Below are 19,239 nucleotides of genomic sequence, written 5' to 3'. Positions count from 1 at the left end.
TAGTCGGGGGTGAACGACTGAAAGCTTTTCCTGTAAGATCTGGAACACACTTTTCTTCTATGGTTTCTTCTAGAGTTTTGAGGTTTGGGGGAGGTCTTCTGCTTAAATCTTTAATCCAGGGGCACCTGGGTGGCCCAGTTGGTTAAGCATCCTACTTTGGCTCAGGTCATGATCTCATGGTTCATGAGTTTGTGCCCCCACGTCAGGCTCTGTACAGATAGCTCAGAGTCTGGAGCATGCTTCGGTTTTTGTGTCTCCCTCTCTCTCTGCTCCTCCTCTGCTCACGTTCTGTCTCTCTCTCTCAAATGTAAATAAAAACAGTAAAAAAAATAAAATAAAATAACTAAGTAAATCATTAGTCCATTACGAGTTGATTTTGGGGTATGATGTAAGACAAGGGTCCAGTTTCATTCTGTTGCATGTGGATATCCTGTTTTTACAACACCATTTATTAAAGTGATGATCCTCTCCCCAGATTCTCAGCTCCCTTGTCAACGCTCAGTGGACTGTGCATGTGCAGGCTTATTTCTGGGCTCTCTATTCTGGTCCATTGGTCTGTATGTCTGCCTTTATGCCAGTCCTACAGTGTTTTGATTCCTGTAGCTGGGTAATATATTTTGAAATTAGGAAGTATGATGCCTCCACTCTTGTTCTTCCTCAGGAGTGTTTTGCCTACATAGGGTCGTTTGTGGTTCCATATGAATTCTAGCATTATTTTTTCAATGTCTGAAAAAATGCCATTGGGATTTTGATGGAGATAACACTGAACCTACAGACTGCTTTGAGTAATATGGACACTTTAACAATATCAAGTCTTCCAATCAACAAAGACGAGACGTCTTTACGTTTATTTGTTTTTTTCTTGAATTTCTATCATTGATAATTTGTACCTTTCAGTGTTCAGGTCTTTCACCTCCTTGCTCAAGGATTTTATTCATTTTGACCCTATTAGAAATGGGATTGTTTTCTTAATGTCCTTTTCAGATACTTTCTTGTTAGCGTATAGAAATTCAACTGATATTTGTATGTTGATTTTGTATCTGCAACTTTCCCGAATTTATTAGTTCTAACAGTGTTTGTGGTGGTCTTTAGAGTTTTCTACATAAAAGATCAGGTCTTCTACAAACAGATAATTTTACTTTTTCCCTTGTGGTCTAGATGGCTTTTACTACTTTTTCTTGCCTAATTTCTCCGTCTAGGACTTCCGGCACTATGTTGAATAGGAGTGGTGACAGTGGATCTCCCTGTGTTCCAGATCTTACAGGAAAAACTTTCAGTGGTTCGCCCCCGAGTATATTAGCTGTGGACTTGTCATAAGTGACCTTTATTAAGTTAAGATGCGTTACTTCTGTACCTAGTGTGTTGAGTTTTTAACACAAAAGGGTGTTAAATTTCCCCAGATGGGTTTTCTGTACCTATTGAAAAATCATATGACTTTTATACTTCACTGTTAACGCAGTCTATCACTTTTGTTACTCTGTGTATGTTGAACCATCTCTGCATCCCAGGGATAAATCCCACTTGATCACAGGGTAGGATCGTATTAATGCACCGCTGACTTTAGTTTGCTAGCGTTTTCTTGAGGATTTTTACATCTACGTTCACATCAGAGAGGGTGGTCTAGAGTTTTCCTGTAGTGTCTTTATCTGGCTTCAGTATCAAGGTAATGCTTGTATCGTAAGATGAGTTTGGAAGCGTTCCCTTCTCTTCGATATTTTGGAAGAGTCTGAGAAGGATCGGCATTAATTCTTTTTTACATGTTGGACAGAATTCACCAGTGAAGCTATCTTGTCCTGGGCTTTTCTTTGTGGGAAGTTTTGGATTGTAGATTACCTGACATCTGTCTGTTCAGATTTTCTATATCTTCATAATGCAGTCTTGGTAGGCTGTACGTTTCTAGGAATTTATCGTTTCTTCTAGGCTGTCCAATTTGTTGGCATATAATTACTCACAGTAGTCTCTTTTGATCCTTTTTATTTCTGTGGTATCAACTGTAATGGTTTTGTTTCACCTCTCATTTTATTTTATTTTATTTTATTTTATTTTACATTTATTTATTTTTTGAGAAACAGAGTGAGACAAAGTGTGAGCGGGGGAGGGGCAGAGAGAGAAGGAGACACAGAATCTGAAGCAGGCTTCAGGCTCTGAGCAAGCTGTCAGCACAGAGCCCGACGCGGGGCTCGAACCCACAAACCGTGAGATTATGACCTGAGCCAAAGTCAGACACTCAGCCGACTGAGCCACCCAGGTACCCCTTACCTCTCGTTTTATTTATGTCTTCTCTCCTTTTTTCCTAGTTCATCTAGCTAGAGGTTGGTCAATTTTGTTTATCTTTTCAAAAATCCAACTCTAGTTGTGTTGAATTTTTTGATTGTTTTTCTGTTCTCTATTTCATTTATTTCTGCTCTCATCTTTATTGTTTTCTTCCTTCTGCTGACCTTGGGCTTCATCCTTTTCCTAGTTTCTTGATGTGTTCAGGGGAGTTATATTTACCAATGAAGCCAACACTGTAGATCCAACAGACCTAACAGACATATAGAACATTCCATTGAGGAACAGCAGAATAACATTCTGCTGAAGGGCACATGGAACGTTCCTCAGGATACACCACATCTTAGGTCATAAAACAATTCTTAACAAATTTATGGAGGGGTGCCTGGGTGGCTCGGTGGGTTAAGCTTCTGGCTCTTGACTTTGGCTCAGGTCACAATCTCATGGTTTGGGGGTTCTAGTCCTGCATCGGACTCTGAGCTGGCAGTGGGAGCCAGCTTGGGATTCTCTCTCTCTCTCTCTCTCTCTCTCTCTCTCTCTCTTTCTCTTTCTCTCTCCCTCTCTCTTTGCCCCTCCTCCACTCATGTGCTCTGTCTCTCTATCTCTCAAAATAAACACATAAATAAACTTTAAGACAACAACAGCAACAACAAAATTTAAGGAGACTGAAACCAGACCAAGTATCTCTTCCAACTGCCGTGGAATGAAATCAGAAGTCAGTAACAAAAGAAAAATGAGAAAACTCACAAATAGTGGAAATTAAAGAGCCTGCTCCTGAAGAAACCAATGGGTCAAAGAAGAAGTAAAACGGGAAGTCAGGAGATATCTTGAAACAAATGAAAGTGACAACAAAATACACCGAGACATCTGAGGTACAGCAAAAGCAGCAGCAAGAGGGAAATTTGTAGTGACAAACACCTACGTTAATGTCTCATCTTAAACACAAGGATCCCCTGGTGTTTTCACTGTGCAAGTGTGTTATGCTACCACCACCTGGTGGCGCTCTGCCTACATACAAGGTCCGGTTCTGAGTAGGCAAAAAAAAACCCCTTTTGACCTGAGGGTAGAATATGGTAGAATATATTAAACTGAATAGTAAAAGCAGTGACATTGTGACAAGGAGATGAGCTACACGGTTGGATGCCTGAGGAACGGAGGGAATGTTCGTGACGCCCAGAAGCAGCTTCAAAGCAGAGATGTGTTCACCTGACGTCAAGAGGGAGCTCCACGGATGTTTCTATTTGCTCCCTGCCCCATCAGGTTTTCTTCCCATCTCCTGTTTACGGAAAACAGCTATTGCAAAAGTAGCAATCGCTCTCTGAGGAGAAACGATTCGGATGTTTCGGATGCCCCAGCCCCGACAGACAGCCGGGGCAACATCATCACCACCACACATTCAAGACCGCCACCACGATGTCCGGAAAGCCCCGCTACTCACCAAGGTTGTACCACATGTCTCTGATTTCGAAGCCGATCTGCCTCCTCATGTCTCCGTACCTGAGAACCGAGGACAGGGAAAACGCTGAGTCACCCTTTCGAGCATTTGGAAATCAGACTTAGATTATTTTTAAGCACAACGAAAGTCCCCCATCACTGAGACAAACGAAGACCGTATCGACGCCGTGGCGTATTTGCCCCCAAAGGGAACGGAAGGAGGAAGGATCGAGCCAAGGGAGTCTCCCTTTCTCATCACCTCAGGCTCTGGAACGTTCCCCCCCACCCCAACACCCCCATGGGAGTATGGGTGAGGGGGTGGGAAGTAATAGCAGCATTTTCCTTTCTTCAATCTCTAATGGCAAGAGGAGGACCTGGGTCCCTGGCCTAAGGGGGAGCTTGTGTGCAGAGCATCCAGGCACCGCAGACACGAAAGGGCATCCTCCAACCCTGCTCACAAAGCAGCTTTCACACGTTAAAATTAAGCCCTGGAGTGGACACGAGAGCAGGGAGGCCTCTGCCAAATATCCCTTTGGAAGGGCTTTGCACCAAAAGAGGTCAACAAATATTACCCGGTCTTTTGTTTATCAAGGAAAATAAATGCTAATTTCCCTTCTACCCGGTCAGCAGAAGAGGTGTGTGTTTCGTGAGAAAACAGGACGTGAGGCTTCGGAAGATAAACATTTATTAGTTTGTGAGCAATTTAACTTTTTCCTTTATTGCCTAACGAAAAAAAAAGCCTGATCATATTAAAAATAGTCATTTGCAAAACGATCGTAGAGTACGACAGTATAGCAGCTGGGTCATCAAGCCGCTCTGTTCGTCCTCACATCAGCTGATGTGGAAAGGAAAGCTGTGTGTACAGATGACCCGGTTGTGGCTCCAACAGCAAAGATCCTCCCCGTAAATCATCAACCGCAGTAGGCTGCCCCCTTATAGAAGTCTCCGGTACCCTAAGCACACATCTGTCACTTCCGGCCGGAGAGGGCTGCAGGATCAGACTTTCAACCAGGGAAGCCTGCCCTGGAGGCCCCTTCACAGAAGTCGACCCAGGGGCACAGCGCTTGTCCGGGTGCCACGGCCCACTGTACAGACAAGAACTGAGCTGGGAGTGTCAGCCCATTCCCACCAGGACAAGCTTGTCCTCTGATGTCGATGAGTTACCTTCCTGCCCAGCCCTACAACCGGGTGAGTGCTGATGTGGGTGAACTCGGTGAGGGAGAGAGGGGGGATCTTGGCCAAGGAATGTACCTGTCCCCACTGCCCCAGTGAGGAGCGGCCCATCCGCTGTCAGCAAAGATACTGGACCGAGTCCGTGGGTGACCAGAGAGCATCCTTCCATGTCCAACTGGAGCCCCAATCGCCCAAGGTGTGTATGATCTAAGCCCCGTTCAGCTGTGCACCCTGTCCGGGCTTGTAGATCCAGCTTCCCGATCCCCATTTTGCTCCTGCACAAATGACGAAGGGCCCCGGCAGCTGCTGCGGCCCAGACCCGGAGACAATGGGGCCGGCTGGCACCCTCCTGGCATTTACCCGGAAAGAGCACCGCGGAGCGTAAAGCCATACTCACGCCCGGTGCTGATGCCGCCTCCTGAGGCTGCGAGCATCTCACTGTGCGGGTGGATGATCACCTCTCAGGGAGCAGGCATCTGGGGACCCCGGGAGCTCGGCATTGCAGGCAGGACCCCGGGAACATAGAGACCCCTCCTCCCCTGCCAGCACGATTTCAGAGCCCCCAGAGGTGGTGAGAGCTGGTCACAGCGGCTGGCCTGCCACTGCCTGACTCAAGCTTTAAATACTCTTCTAACAGCCAGGGGACTCCCTCTCCTCCCGAGATAATAGCTCTCACACAACAAGAAAGGCCAAAACGCCAGGCGGCTGGGGCCATTCGGGAGTGACCCGATGTCTCATGACCTACAGTCACCCGCCACTTCTCCAGAGCTGAGGCCGACCCCCGGGTGCCAGGGGGCCCACGCAGAGAGGGAGCCCCTGCCGCTTCTGCCTCCTCTCCCTGTGCATCACCTCTCCTTACGGTGCCCACAGAGGGTGAGATGGTCATGATGCCTCGCTTGCATTTCCCAGTTACACTGTCCTGTCTTGTATGTGGAAGACGATGTGCCTTCACGGAATTTGAGGGCAGGATATCGGCAGAGATCCAGGAGCACATCCCTCGCCAGAGGCAGCTTAATCTCTACACGTCTCTGGGTAACCACCTGGTAGGGTCACGGCTGTCACCAGAACTCAAGGGGGGTTCCCGGAGCGTTTGTACCTTCCTCCTGAGGAGGAGAAAGCAGCAGTCCTCGGGAATGTCAGGGCTAACGCTCCTTACCTGGGAGCAGACCGGGGCTGGCGGCCTTGTGGGTCAGAACCAAGGTCATCTCTAACAGCCTACACGGGAGGGAGAGGAACCAGTTCTGGAGGGGGTAGCTAGAGGGCTCGGTTGAGTCACAGGCAAGGAGGGAAGAAAAAGATCCCGAGATTCGGACCCCAAGCCCCACGCCTCGCCCCGCAGCACTCATCGCGAGGGCCCGCAAGTGCGGGCGTCCCTGACCGCAAGGCACGGCGCTCTGTCACGTCCCGCCAAGGGCCCTGGTTTCATCGGACTCTGGCAGTAAGACTACGGGGTGAGCAAAGGGACGCTGCTGCAGCCCTCTTTCCACCGAGGAAGCAAAGGTTCCCGGTGGTGAACGGACCAGCCGGACAGCAGCACGGAGCTGGGGTCACGCGGCACCGCCCCCCACAGCCCGGCCGCCCGTGCCCACCCCCAGGAAAGGGAGCACCTCCAAACTGCCAGCGGGGCCCCCAGCAGACAATCCCCCCACAGCCCAGGTAGATACAGGGTCCCCCACCAGGCCTATTGCTCTGACCTAAAATAGCAGGAATCCGATCTCTGAGGCCTTATCTCAGTCTCTGGTTTCGGGAGTCTTCACCCCAAGGGACAGAAAACCCACTGTCCACCACAGACAGTCCAGCCTTGGGGGTGAGGCTGACCTGAGCCCAAACAGAAGCACACTGGGCAAGTCACCTGACCACTCTGACCCTCAGTCTCCTCTTCTGCAGTCCTGGGATAATGATGTATGATGTTCACCTGCTAGGATTTTTTAAGAATGAGAGAGATAAGGCCCTCATATGTCCTAGCAAGTACCCGAGCCACGCTAGGTGCTTCCTTTACAAGCTCAGACTAGGCCTCATACAGCAGCCCCCTCATGGTTACAATGGCCATTTAAATTGATTCATTCGGGGAGGATTACTCATTGATTCATTAATTACCGAATGCTTGCTAGAGGCCAGGCACAGAGCTAATATGAGAATATTAATATCATAGGCAGAACAAAGTCCACAGACAATTACCCTCCGATGTGAAGAAGGAAAGATGTAATCCAGTCAGAGGGGAAGGAAGAGCATTCCAAGCAGAGGCGTCAGCAGGTGCAAATGCCCCGTGGCAGAGCAGGCTAGGTGATTATATTGACCAAGTAGGAAAAGTGGCTGGAGGACAGGGAGTCTGCTCCTTCCCCTTAAGAGAACAAGGGGAAAAAAAAGAGAGAGAGAGAACAAGGGGGATGCAGTCTGAACAAAGGCCACAGAGGCAGCTTTTTAAAGTTTATTTATTTATTTTGAAAGAGAGAGAGAGAGAGAGAGAGAGGAGGAGGGGCAGAGAGAGAGGGAGACAGAATCCCAAGCACGCTCTGAATGGTCAGCATAAAGCCCAATGTGGGGCTCAAATTCACAAACCATGAGATCATGACCTGAGCTGAGAAACCAAGAGTCAGATATTTAACCGACTGAGCCACCCAGGCGCCCCCACAGACAGTTTTTTAAAGTTTAAGTTTCGGGGCACCTGGGTTTACTGACTCTTGGTTTCTCAGCTCAGATCACGATCTCACGGCTGCATGAGTTCAAGTCCCGCATCGGGCTCTGTGCCGGCAGGGCAGAGCCTGCTTGGGATTCTCTCTCTCCCTCTCCTTCTCTGTCCCTCCTCCATTCATGCTGTCTCTGCCTCTCTCAAAGTCAATAAAAAAACTTTAAAAAAATTATGAGAGAACAAAGTTTAAGCTTCAAAATATTTTTGAAATAAGAAATGCGTTTTACTTTACTAACCAACACACATATAAAATATATGTGTACAAATGTTGTATGAAGTGGTAACCTCATTACCTTCATGGTCTCCATGAAGTATGGTCTCCAAATAAGTCTGTTGGGCATGACTGTCGGTTGAACCGTGTCATCCATAAGAACGTGTAGAGGTCCTGGCCCCCAGAACCTGAGAATGTGCCCTTATTTGGAAACAGGGTCTTTGCAGATGTCATCATGTTAAGATGACATCATACTGGATTGTGGAGGTCAGAGGGAGGTTAGGTCCCAGGACAGGTGTCCTTACAAGGGGAAGGAGATTTGGAGACACGGGGAAGGAGGCCACCTGAAGACAGGGGCAGAGTTGGGAAAGATGCAGCCAAGGCCAAGGAGCACCAGGGACTGGGGACAGCCACCTGATGCAAGAGAGGCACAGAACAGGCTCTCCGTCTGAGCTTCCAGAACGAGCCAAGTCTGCCCACCCCCTGATTTGGATTCCTAGCCTCCTGACGTGGGACAATAAACTTCAGGCGTTTCGAGCCACCCAGTGCGTTAACTATGAGGGCGGATGATCGCGGGAAATGAGTGCGACGACCATTAAGCTGGCATCCTGGCCCGAGGAAGGGCTGAGACGCACAGCTGAGAAAACGGCCTTCTGAAGGAGGGAGAGTGGAGTAAGAAGTCCCGAGAGCAAGGCTCAAGGAGCCCAGCCACCGAGTGAATGGCCCGACGGAGGACCAGGAGCCTGACAAGGAACAGCGAGGCCAAAAAGGAGGAAGAAGGTCGACATTCGTTCTGAGAACGAATGAAAGAGACAGATCGGTGTTAGGAGCGGGCGGAGGTTGAGGAACGGAGACAGATGTGGAGGCCGCTGGAGGGAGGTGATGGGCCAAGTGGGACATTTGAACGCTGAATCCCTGAGGGAGGCGAGAGGAGATGGGACCCCAGCAGCGACCAAGGGAATAAAGTTCATGACACACAGGGCTCGGACGTGCCACGGTGCCCGGTGCCACAGAAGTTCTACCACGTTCAAAGGAGCACGGTGTCACTCGGGCATGGGGAACACGTGCCCCCTGCCAACAGGGACTCGGCACAGGGCCACCGTTTGTTACGTCTGTCTCCCCGGGCTCCTGCCTAACTCAGTTCACAGCGAATTTATTCTGAATGATCAGAGTCTCTCACAAAATGAGCACAGACACAAGTTATACTTTTTCTGAACTACTTCTTGTCACAATCTGGAGTGCAAACACAGCTTCGGGATTAGGTCACGTTGCAAAATGGGGCTTGTCACAGCTTTATTTCCCTCTGGTTTCCCTAAGAGCAACGTCTGTAGTTTGACCTAACACATGCACATCTCAGAGCCCCGCGTGGAGATATTTGTTTACGGGGTGTCTCATTCTGGGTGTGAACCTGCTTGGGATTCTCTCTCTCCCTCTCTCTCTCTCTCTCTCTCTCCCTCTGTCCCTCCCCCACTCATGCTGTCTCTCTCTCAAAGAGAAAAATAAAAAAAATAAATAAACTTTAAAAAAATATATAAAAAAATAAAGTTTAAGTTTCAAGATATTTTTGAAGACATAGGTTTTACTTTACTAATCAACACACATATAAATATATGTGTACAAATGTTTTAGGAAGTGGCAACCTTACTACCTTCATGGTCTCATGAGGGTGCGACGGGCAGAGGGCAGATCTCTATCGTAAAAAATAAATAGAAATAAGTACATAAAGACGAGAAGCAGCATGGAAGACAACTGGGGAGAGGGTCTTCACGGAACCTGCATAACAGGTTCAAATGCACTGGCCTGAGGTTGGCCTTCAAATGTTACTCTCTTGGGCTGAAACTTTTAAGTGAGCATCTTATGTTTAGAAATGCTGGATGCCCAATTCCTGAACCCCCTTTCTCTTCCAGGACAAAGACTGGTCCTGAACACAGGAGCCTGTCTGTAGTCACAGGTCACGTTGTCACATGCCAGGACACATGTGTCCTGTGCACTAAAATGGCCAAGCTGGCTGCTAATCAAAAATAAACTCTTTTACATCTGACTCATATTTCCTGAGTCCCAATAATGTTGAAGATCGGGGTGGGGGGGGTCGGCTGGGCGAGGGACAGATGATGGTCAGGTTTCGCATGTCCTCTGTGGGCAGTCACTAGCAACAAGGATGTCTGAAGGCTGAGTCAGTTAAATTTTCTTATGATACACTTTGGTTCCTAGCGGTTATTTATTTTATGATTCACTGGAAGATCTCCTAGTCAATTTGAGTTTGACATAATCAGTTCTCTGCGTCGTATGGCCCATTATTTTACGTTACCCCCATGCACTTTGGGGAATGTCTCTGGAACGAATATCCTAATTATCTCCCCAACCCCGGTCATCGGGAGGATGGAGAGCTTAACAAGTGGGAATGAACAGGCTGATCTTTGGACACCGGGATTTTCTATCGTTCTGGGCCACAACGCCGTGAACCAGGCAGAAAGGAGCTGCTGAAGGCACAGAGGGAGAGGAGGGTTGGTGGGGGTGTACAGGTGCGGGGGGAGGGGGCTCCACAGAGAAGCCTTCACTCAGATGCATTTGGCTGGATTCAGGAACCCTAGAGCAGTAGACAGACCCCAATGGAGGCGGCCAGCGGCTATTAAATGGATGTGGCATCACTCCACCTTCGGAGCCCATGGTTCCCTCTAGAAAAAGACAGCCTTGCTCATCACACTGCACTGTGCTCTGTGTCAGCACCCAGCCTTGTGCTCGGACCCATGGGGTCGGCTCCCACATCACTGGGCCTCACGCTCTCCCCCAAGCCCTCCGGGCCTGGCCACTCACCTCTGCTTCAATAACCCACAGCATCTCTTTGCTCAAAGATCAGGCCATGCCCTTTGGGACTTGAGGACCCTTGTGGGGACTGGCCGTTCATTGACCCACGGCTCGGTCAGCCAACCTGGTAATTTGGCTGCTCCTTTGCCACGCAACCTGGGATCCCCTCCTGCCAGAGGCCTTGGGCTCCCCACGTTGCTCCCAGATGCCAATGTCCAGGCTGTCGCGGCACCCTGGGGGTCCCCAGCACCAGGACCCTGAGTGCAGAGCAGGTACTCAATCCCTTGGCACTAGCACAATTTTAAGCAGATTAAAATGGTTCTAGGTCCTGGGAAAATGTAAGCATTTGGGTAGGATGCCTTTAAATATGTCTTATGTAGATTTTGGTACTTAACAATAAACCCGCAGCTAGATTATAAAGTGTTTAAGGTACAGAAAGAGGCATGAAAAATACAACAAACATGGGTGAACCTGCCACACACATGGGAGCCACACGGCCTCACGGGCCACGGGCGCTTGTCTCAGACACAGAGAACACCTGTCCTTGGTGGCCTATGAAGGCCACACGCTGAGCTTAGGCCCCTGGGAGAGGGCCCCTCAGGCTGCACAGGGGCTGAGGCAGTCCTGCCAGAGTCTTGCAAAGACAACTACTAAAATGCTTGGGAGTTTTTCCCTTGGGGAATCTATGAGAAAATTTCAAAGGGAAAATCCGGAGTCTCTTATCGCCACGGTTATGAGAAAAAGAACGCTCAATTCAGAAGCCCTGTCGGCTCTGGAAGGGGAGACACCAGCTGGCCGTGTTTAATTTTCGTTGGCTTTGAAGCCTCTAAATGCACAGAGCTATGTGAGAAGCAAAGGTTTTCTTTGGCAGCCGAGGCCCTGTGTGGTTAATGCATTTATCGACGTTGCTCTAGCTTCGAATGTTAACATTCACACACCAAAAGGGGGCCCAGTGCAGAGTCTCCCCATTCTGGTCTGGAGAAGGCTCAGAACCAATTGTTTTACGCTAAAAACCTCAAAGGAGATGCCCGCTCTTTTAAGCCAGATTTCCGGGTTCCATTCCCTTCTTCTCCTGCAGGCATCCTGAAGGGTTGGCCATGCTGTGCGCTTGGCAAAGAATGGATTCTGCTGTCGGCTGGAGCTGGGTTTGGATTCCCGCCTCACTGCGCAGTGAGCCCGGCACACACAGGTGGATTCACCTGCTGTGGGCCAGCTTTCCTTCTGCAGGACTGGATGACAAGGCGTCCCAGGCATCCGGGGCTGGCTGTGAAGGAGTTGTGTGGTACTCAGAGCGGGCCAGTTTTTTCTGCTGCTACTATAGAAAGTTCCACCGAGAGAGCATTTAAACCACAGGATAGCCGCATCTACCAGTCGCCAGCCCTAATTTTATAGGAGCCCTGAGACGATGTTAACTGGGCAAAGCGGAAGCTTCCCTATTGAGCTGGTCCCCAGAAGGCACCGCCCGAAGTCTGTCCCTGGGCCAAGCCTAGCAGTCTCACCCCACGTTGGCTCCGAGTAGGCCAACTCTGCTGCTAATAGGCCTTCCCAGGAGTCCCCAGTGGCCACCCACTTGGCCTACACCTTCTGGGGCCTTCCTCTTTTCTGAACACCGAACACATGTCTACATCAACGGTCAACGGACAGGAGCCACCCAACTGAGAAAGCCTGAAGGAAAGATGGCCGGCTGGGAGTCGACCTTTCTGTAGATGGCACAAGGAAAGGATAGAAGGTTCTAAGAGCAGCACAGGTAAACGTCCTGGGCTCTGAACTGCCAGGGTCAGAATGACCAGGTGGTTGGCACTGGCCATGTGGCTTCTGTGAAGCCACATCTGCGAAGTGAGGATGATAAGAGAACCCGATGAATAGGTTTTGTTTTGCTTTTAATGATTATACATGAAAAATGCACACGGAGTGCTCAGCGAGTCACTGCCATGTAGTACGCATTCGGTACATATTTGCTAATAAAATTCTTACTCTCCAGGGATGATGTGCTTTCGACGTGGCCAGCACGTGAGATACATGCTCACAGGACATGAGGAGCACTGAACAGCTGTCACCTTCTGAGACTCCCTCTGGAATCGCTAACATCAGGGAGTGGCACAGGGTCGGCAAAGCCTTGGAACAGTCAATGTGAAGCAGAGGCATTACGAAATGACTCACAGAAACGGGTGACGTGGAAACATGGGAGCAATCGGAGAACTCTTCTCCGAAGTCCTTATGAAAGGGGCGCTCAGCAAAGAGAGAGGTCGGCGAAATTGAGGCAGAAAGAGGGAGGCGAGACCCTCAGGGCACCCAAAGTTTGGAAAGAAAGCATGCAAGGGCTCTTTTCTTTGTCCTGGACCAGTAGCCATGAAGGATGCAAGAACTGAGGCAGGAATGTGGGGCGCCCGAGAGGTCTGTTAGGATGACCCAAGGGCTGGTTCAGCCCATAGGATTTCCTACCTGGAGCACGAGAGGGGGAACCTCTTGCAAAGAAGGAAACCGGGAAGCTCTCACCCCAAAGGAGTTCTTCAACAATCTCAACTGTGCCAAGAGCTTGCATTAGAAGCTTCCTTTTTCGAAGGAGCATTGCAGAATTGGGCAATAAAGAAAACCATGTGTGCAATGACATCAGCAAAGTGCGTGGCAAAAGCAGCTATCTCCAGAAACTCCCATTCTGTGCGGTGCTAATGGTGGTGGGCACTGACTCTGAACTCACCAGGATGAACCCTGAAATTTTAGACCTGATCCATGGGCTAGAAGAGGCAATACCAGATTCATGATTTGAAACCACCCTTTCATTAAACCATGATTACATCTCAATTTGCATACCAAGACGACGTGGAAATTATGCAGGCTCCTGCCCATGACCTCGCAGACTTACTTGTTAAGGATTTTGGCTCTCTTCGCGCTCGAAAAATTCTCCAGTTGCAAGGACTCTTGAGTGAGGAAAGCGACAGCCAGGTGAAAGTAGTTGTTCCAAAGCTGAAAACCAAAACGGCGGAGACACTGAGGTGCTGAACAGCTTAATAACCCTCTGAGACATTCCTCATTTGCCCCGCACACACCTCTGAGATGTTTAGAAACCCGCGGTCACCTACACACACGGCTAACCAGCCACCCAAGGTGTGGTTCCGAGCTGGGCGTGGGCACTGAGGTCACGGTGCGCGTGCTCAAAACCCAGGTCTACCACCTCCCTGAACAACTAACTTAACCTCTCGGTGCCTCAGTTTCCCGAGAGGTAGAGTGGGCATTTAAGTAGCACCCATCTCATAGAGCTGTCAGAGAATCGAAGGAGTATATACGTGCAAAGCCATTGGGTGGTGCCCCGCACGCAGTAAGAACATAATAACGTTGGCTCTTACTGCTATATGCCATTGAGCCCCTTATTTAATAATATGTAGATTTCGCCCCACATCAGGCTCTGTGCTGACAGCTCAGAGCCTGGTGCCTGCTTCGGATTCTGTCTCCCTCTCTCTGCCCCTCCCCCACTTGTGCACCCTCTCTCTCCAAAATAAATAAACATTAAAAAAAATTTTTAAATTAACATATAGATTTCTCTAATTGTATACAAACACTAGAAAACTAAGGAGGAGAGATGCAAAAAATCCAACATTTTATATTCCAAAGACTTATAGACCATGTGGCTGAACAGACAATTCAGAAATGACTTTGCTATAAAGCTCCACGCAGTGGAAGGTGTGTGTACTTTAACGTGGTAACCTGGACATGCTGTCATAAAAGCGTCATTGTGGGTAGATTCCTAAAACATGGAACTAATGCCCCCTGGTCATGTCAATGCTTAAGACCAGCTCAAGGATATTAAAATGAAGAATTCTTGGAGCACAAATGGGGATGACTCAGACATACTCTTCAACCCACCGGGCTTGTGCCAGAGGACAGACTGTGGGGCTGGGCGGGGGGGGGGGGGGGGGGGGCCAGATTCCACCTGCTCCCGGTGGGAAAGAGCTTGGACACACTTATCATACGTCCAAGCTTGAAGGGCCTTCGTAGTCTTTGGAAGAAATTTGTGGGTGCTGGTTTTCTCATTTACAAAACAGGGATAATATTTATTCTATCAAATGAGATTGTTGCAAAAGGTTATATAAAAAGAAGGTGTTAACAGTACTGACTCTATTTTTAGTTACCTATGAGGTAAGTGGGAATTTTAAACAAGAGTTGTATGTAAGTATGCTGTCTTCCATTTATCTGACACATTTCACCAACAGGGCATTTTCTTAGTAATACAGCAGCTCATAGGATCACTGCAGAATTGCCCAGGTAAGTCCTGTGCCCGTGATCTCCGAGGAGGTGCAGAGACTCGCCCAAAGCCATGGGTTGCATGTGAAGCAGATTGAGGGTCTCGAGTGGGGTGTCCTGAACCTCACCACTGATGGTTTTTCACCACTCACCAAGGTACATTCCCATTTCGCCCCATTGACACTAAAACGGTCAATAATATACAAGTTGCTTCTTTTGTTTTTGGAACTCACAGCCCTCCCCACCCCTGGCCCCCCACCCCACCCCTGTCTCCTGGCAATGGCCTCTTGTTGTAGCACTGGTGGGAGGCATGGCCGCTGTGGGTGCATCCTGAGAATCACAGGCAGGGGCTCAGCTAGAGCTGTGCGTTCATGGACTATAACACAGATATACTCTGGTGGGGGGTGTTGATTATGGGGAAAGCTGTGCATGTGTCAGGGTAAGGGGTATTTGGGAAATCTCTGTGCCTTCCCCTCGATGAACCTAAAACAACCTTAAAAAAAAAAGTCTTGGGGCACATGGGTGGCTCAATCGGTTCAGCATCTGACTCTTGGTTTTGGCTCTGGTCATGATCCCAGGGTCATGGGATCAAGCCCCACATAGGGCTCCCCACTGCTTAAGATTCTCTCTCCCTCTTCCCCTTTCCCCCGCTTGAGTGCGCTCTCTCTCTAACAAACAAACAAAACCTTAAAAAAATCACATAAAAATACAAACCAAAAAATGGTATACAATGTATGATTGGAGGTGTGCAAGTAACCACACCCATGTGGTGCTGACCCGTGAAGGCTGTGACTCAATACCTGAACTTGAATGGGGTCTGAGGGCTAGACGACAGCAAAAACATAAGCTTCCTGGTTTGGGTAGTTTTACTGTAGTTGCATAGGAGAAAGTTCCTATTTGCAGGAAATACACACTACAACACTGGGCGGGGGGGGTGTGCTAGGTTAAGAGTTCTTTGTATGGTATTGGCAGGAATGAGAGTCAGGCTGGGCAGGAGCACAGGGAAGCAGAGGGGGGAAGTAGCAGGCGGCCCTCAGGGCTGATTAGTGGAAAGAGAAGCAAGTGCCTGGAGAGAGAACCATGCAGTGATCATGAGGACGCAGGAACATAAAAATGCGCCTGGTCAGAGCACCAGCTGCCTGGAGCTCACAGTGAAGGCTGTCTCCTCCATAAGGCACTCAAGCCCTCCACCTGGGGGTGGGAAGGAGGGTGTGCTTCAGGGTGGAACAGCAGTCCATACGCACTTAACGCCTGCTAAGGGGCAAGGTGTTACGCTGGTGTCCCAAAGTGTGTGTGGGCGCGAGGGAAGCATCCCGGGGACCTAACTCATGAAACAGTGAACAAGAGCAGCAGTGACAGACGTTACACTCAGAGCAGCCACTCTTCAAACACACAACAATCCACCCAGCAAGTAATGGGTGAGGCTGATGTGGATAAAACGGAAAAACCAAATGAAGACCTAAATATTCCTGTATGGGATGGGAAAAAATAAATACTGCAGAGTATTCCCCCCATACTGTAACCTTTTCCTACATTTATTTATAAATTCAAAGGAGTCTCAATTAAAATAAAAGCAGCATTTTTTTTTTTTTAATTTTTTTTTCAACGTTTTTTATTTATTTTTGGGACAGAGAGAGACAGAGCATGAACGGGGGAGGGGCAGAGAGAGAGGGAGACACAGAATCGGAAACAGGCTCCAGGCTCCGAGCCATCAGCCCAGAGCCTGACGCGGGGCTCGAACTCACGGACCGCGAGATCGTGACCTGGCTGAAGTCGGACGCTTAACCGACTGCGCCACCCAGGCGCCCCAAGCAGCATTTTTATATGCGAGGTTAACAAGCTGATTTTGCATTTGATATGGAAGAGGAAATACAAAAGAAGAGCCATGATAATTTCGCAATGGCACACTAACAGGGAAGCCCTGGCTCTACTAGCTGGGTATAAAACCAGTAGATAATAACACAGGAAATAGAACAGACACACACACACACATTTGCAATTATGTTTTTTTATGGTGGCATTTTAAATCACTGGGAAAGAAGAACCTATTCATGAAATAATTTGGGAAAAAGTCAAGTTAAACTCTTGCCCCTAGCACTAACTAGAGAAATCCCAGGTAGGTCAATCATCAGGAAGTTAAAAAAAAAAAATTAAAAAAAAAAAAAGCAAAACTATCAAGGTATTAGCAGATACTAACTACATGAAATAAAATACAACAATAGTTACATTTATAACACTGAGGCAAAGAAGGATTTGCCAAATAAAACATAAAGCCCAAAAGCCATAGAAGAAATGACAGATTCGATGGCAGAAAAATTAAAAATTTAATATGATAAACCTAAACCCATGACGAGCCTATATTAAGAATTTCAACTTACAGAAAAGGGTGACAAATAGCCCAATAGGAAAATGAGTACAGGAAAGGATCAGATGGTTTGTAGTAGAAATCAAACAGCTAGTAAGTATTCTCGGCCTAAGTAGCAATCAAAGAAATTCTAACAAAAATAAGAATCAATAATTTTAAAGAAATTGGTACTGGAGATGATTTTAGACAATGTCTGCTCTCAAAGAAGGTTAGTGGAATTGCAAATTGCCACAGTAGGATAATTTATCAGTGTCCATTCACGTACAATTTCATACCACTCGGCTTGGCAATTATGCTCCCAGGAGCCTGTCTATAAATGCAGCACTGAGATGCATTGCTTGCAACAGGGACAAACTGGAACATTCTGTAGGTCATCAGTGCAAAAGTGCCTGCACAAATGTTGGTACATTTACATTGTGAAATGTGACAGAACAGAACAAAAAATACAGAATATAATCCGGTTTGTGTTAAAAGCAAAAGAGAGCAGACATAGGTCTGGATAAATGCATAAATAGGCATCAGGAAGTACACGCAATTAGTTAAGAGTCACTCTGCAAAGAGGAAAAGGGTGGGAAGGGGTCTTGCATATTTTACTCGATGCGCTGATTTACATGCATGAATAGTTTACAATAAGATTATATCCGCGCTTTTAGGATATGGGAAAACAAGCAGTAAGCAGAGAAAATGATAAAAACCGAAAGTGGGAAAAAATATTAACACTTCTAGATATACAGTTCCGGATATATTATTAGATACTTATATTCTATAATGCAGATACAATAGACATTTAAAATTTTAAAATTATAAAAGAAATACGGGCATAGGTTCCTTCTCCGTAAACGATCCTGCCCAGGAAACTAACGTCATTTGCATCTGGATGCTTTTTTTATTAGCAAACTTTAGTAAAGTAAGTAATACAAAAATCATTATTAGCAGAAATACATCCAGAGTGCAGTGGAACAGAGAGCCATAAACACCGATGCCAACACTAATGGCAAATCATGCCAGGCAAAACTGGTCCTTATCACTTACACGCATTCCCGCCACCTCCTTCCTCCACACCCCCTGTGAACCCTGAAGGAGAAGGGCCAAAAGTGATCAGATCAGCTGACCAAAGCCAAGGCCATGTCCAGTAGGGTCTGTGCCTGGAAAAGGCCAGTGCAGGTAGCACAGAGCCAGGAGGAACCAAGTGCTAACAGCCAGCAGGGCTCAGGGACGGGAACCAGTTTCGTTTTGTCAGCCGAACGTTCCCTCCCTACATCAGGACGGTCTGGGTCTGAGACGGTCTCCTCAGTTACTCCCTGCTCAGATCCTACTTGTCACTCTGATTCAGTACTTTGGCTCTGAAACAGCTCCATCTCTGTCCTTGCTAAATTGAGCAAATACTCCAAAGGCAGAATTTTCAATCCTTGGGTTCCAGCAGGACATCTTGTAAATCCCATTTCCATACCTTGGATGGGAACCCAATTAAGTTCGAGGATTAGAAATGTACGACATTGGCTCAGACCAGCAATTTGTTTTAGCACGATTTCCCAACAAAGGGCTTGTCTACCTCTTCTCTTACCTGTAGCTCAAAGTTGGCTTGATCCAGAAATTTTTTGTTCAGCATATCTGCATACTGATTAATCGCTCGCAGGAAGACTCTGAAAGATCAAGAGAAAATTACATAATTACACACTTACGCTCTGGCACCTTTGTAGGGTTTGGCATTTCAATTAGATACAACCCGAGACTGTCTGGAAAGTGAACTCTCAAAGTCCTGTGAAAAGCTGTGAGGTTGTGCCAATAAAAAGCCCAGAGAATTATATGCAGATGTTCTCCAAATTAATCAAGGAAATTAGCACATGTGGAATAAAAGAAACAGACCAAAATAACAGCATCTGAAAGTAACATATGAAAAGTATCTCTAAAAAATCTAATTTAAAAAAAAGAAAGAAAGAAAAGGTGCAAATTAAATCCTCTTCTCAAGTCACGATGTCTTCATGGTATTTTATTAAATTGGTCTTTGCTTAGCTGGCTTTCTACGGTTAAGCTTTTGAAAGCACTGCTGTT

General features: G+C 47.6%; 1 protein-coding gene across 2 annotated transcripts in view; it reads right to left on the bottom strand.

The window, feature by feature from the left end:
• The window catches only part of DOCK1 (dedicator of cytokinesis 1), a 524,611-nt gene that overhangs the window by 87,421 nt on the left and 417,951 nt on the right, over positions 1-19,239 (bottom strand). For both annotated transcript variants that reach the window (XM_042961087.1, XM_042961088.1), the window contains exons 30-32: positions 18,752-18,830; positions 13,447-13,547; positions 3,710-3,768 (exon numbers count right to left, since the gene is read on the bottom strand). In XM_042961087.1, the coding sequence (XP_042817021.1) occupies positions 3,710-3,768; positions 13,447-13,547; positions 18,752-18,830 (239 nt within the window). The remainder of the gene's footprint in view (positions 1-3,709; positions 3,769-13,446; positions 13,548-18,751; positions 18,831-19,239) is intronic.

This window comes from Panthera tigris, chromosome D2 (genome assembly GCF_018350195.1).
Source record: "Panthera tigris isolate Pti1 chromosome D2, P.tigris_Pti1_mat1.1, whole genome shotgun sequence".
Classification (NCBI taxonomy): domain Eukaryota; kingdom Metazoa; phylum Chordata; class Mammalia; order Carnivora; family Felidae; genus Panthera; species Panthera tigris.
Note: the sequence above shows the minus strand (reverse complement) of the source record. Positions and strands in the feature narration are given on the sequence as shown.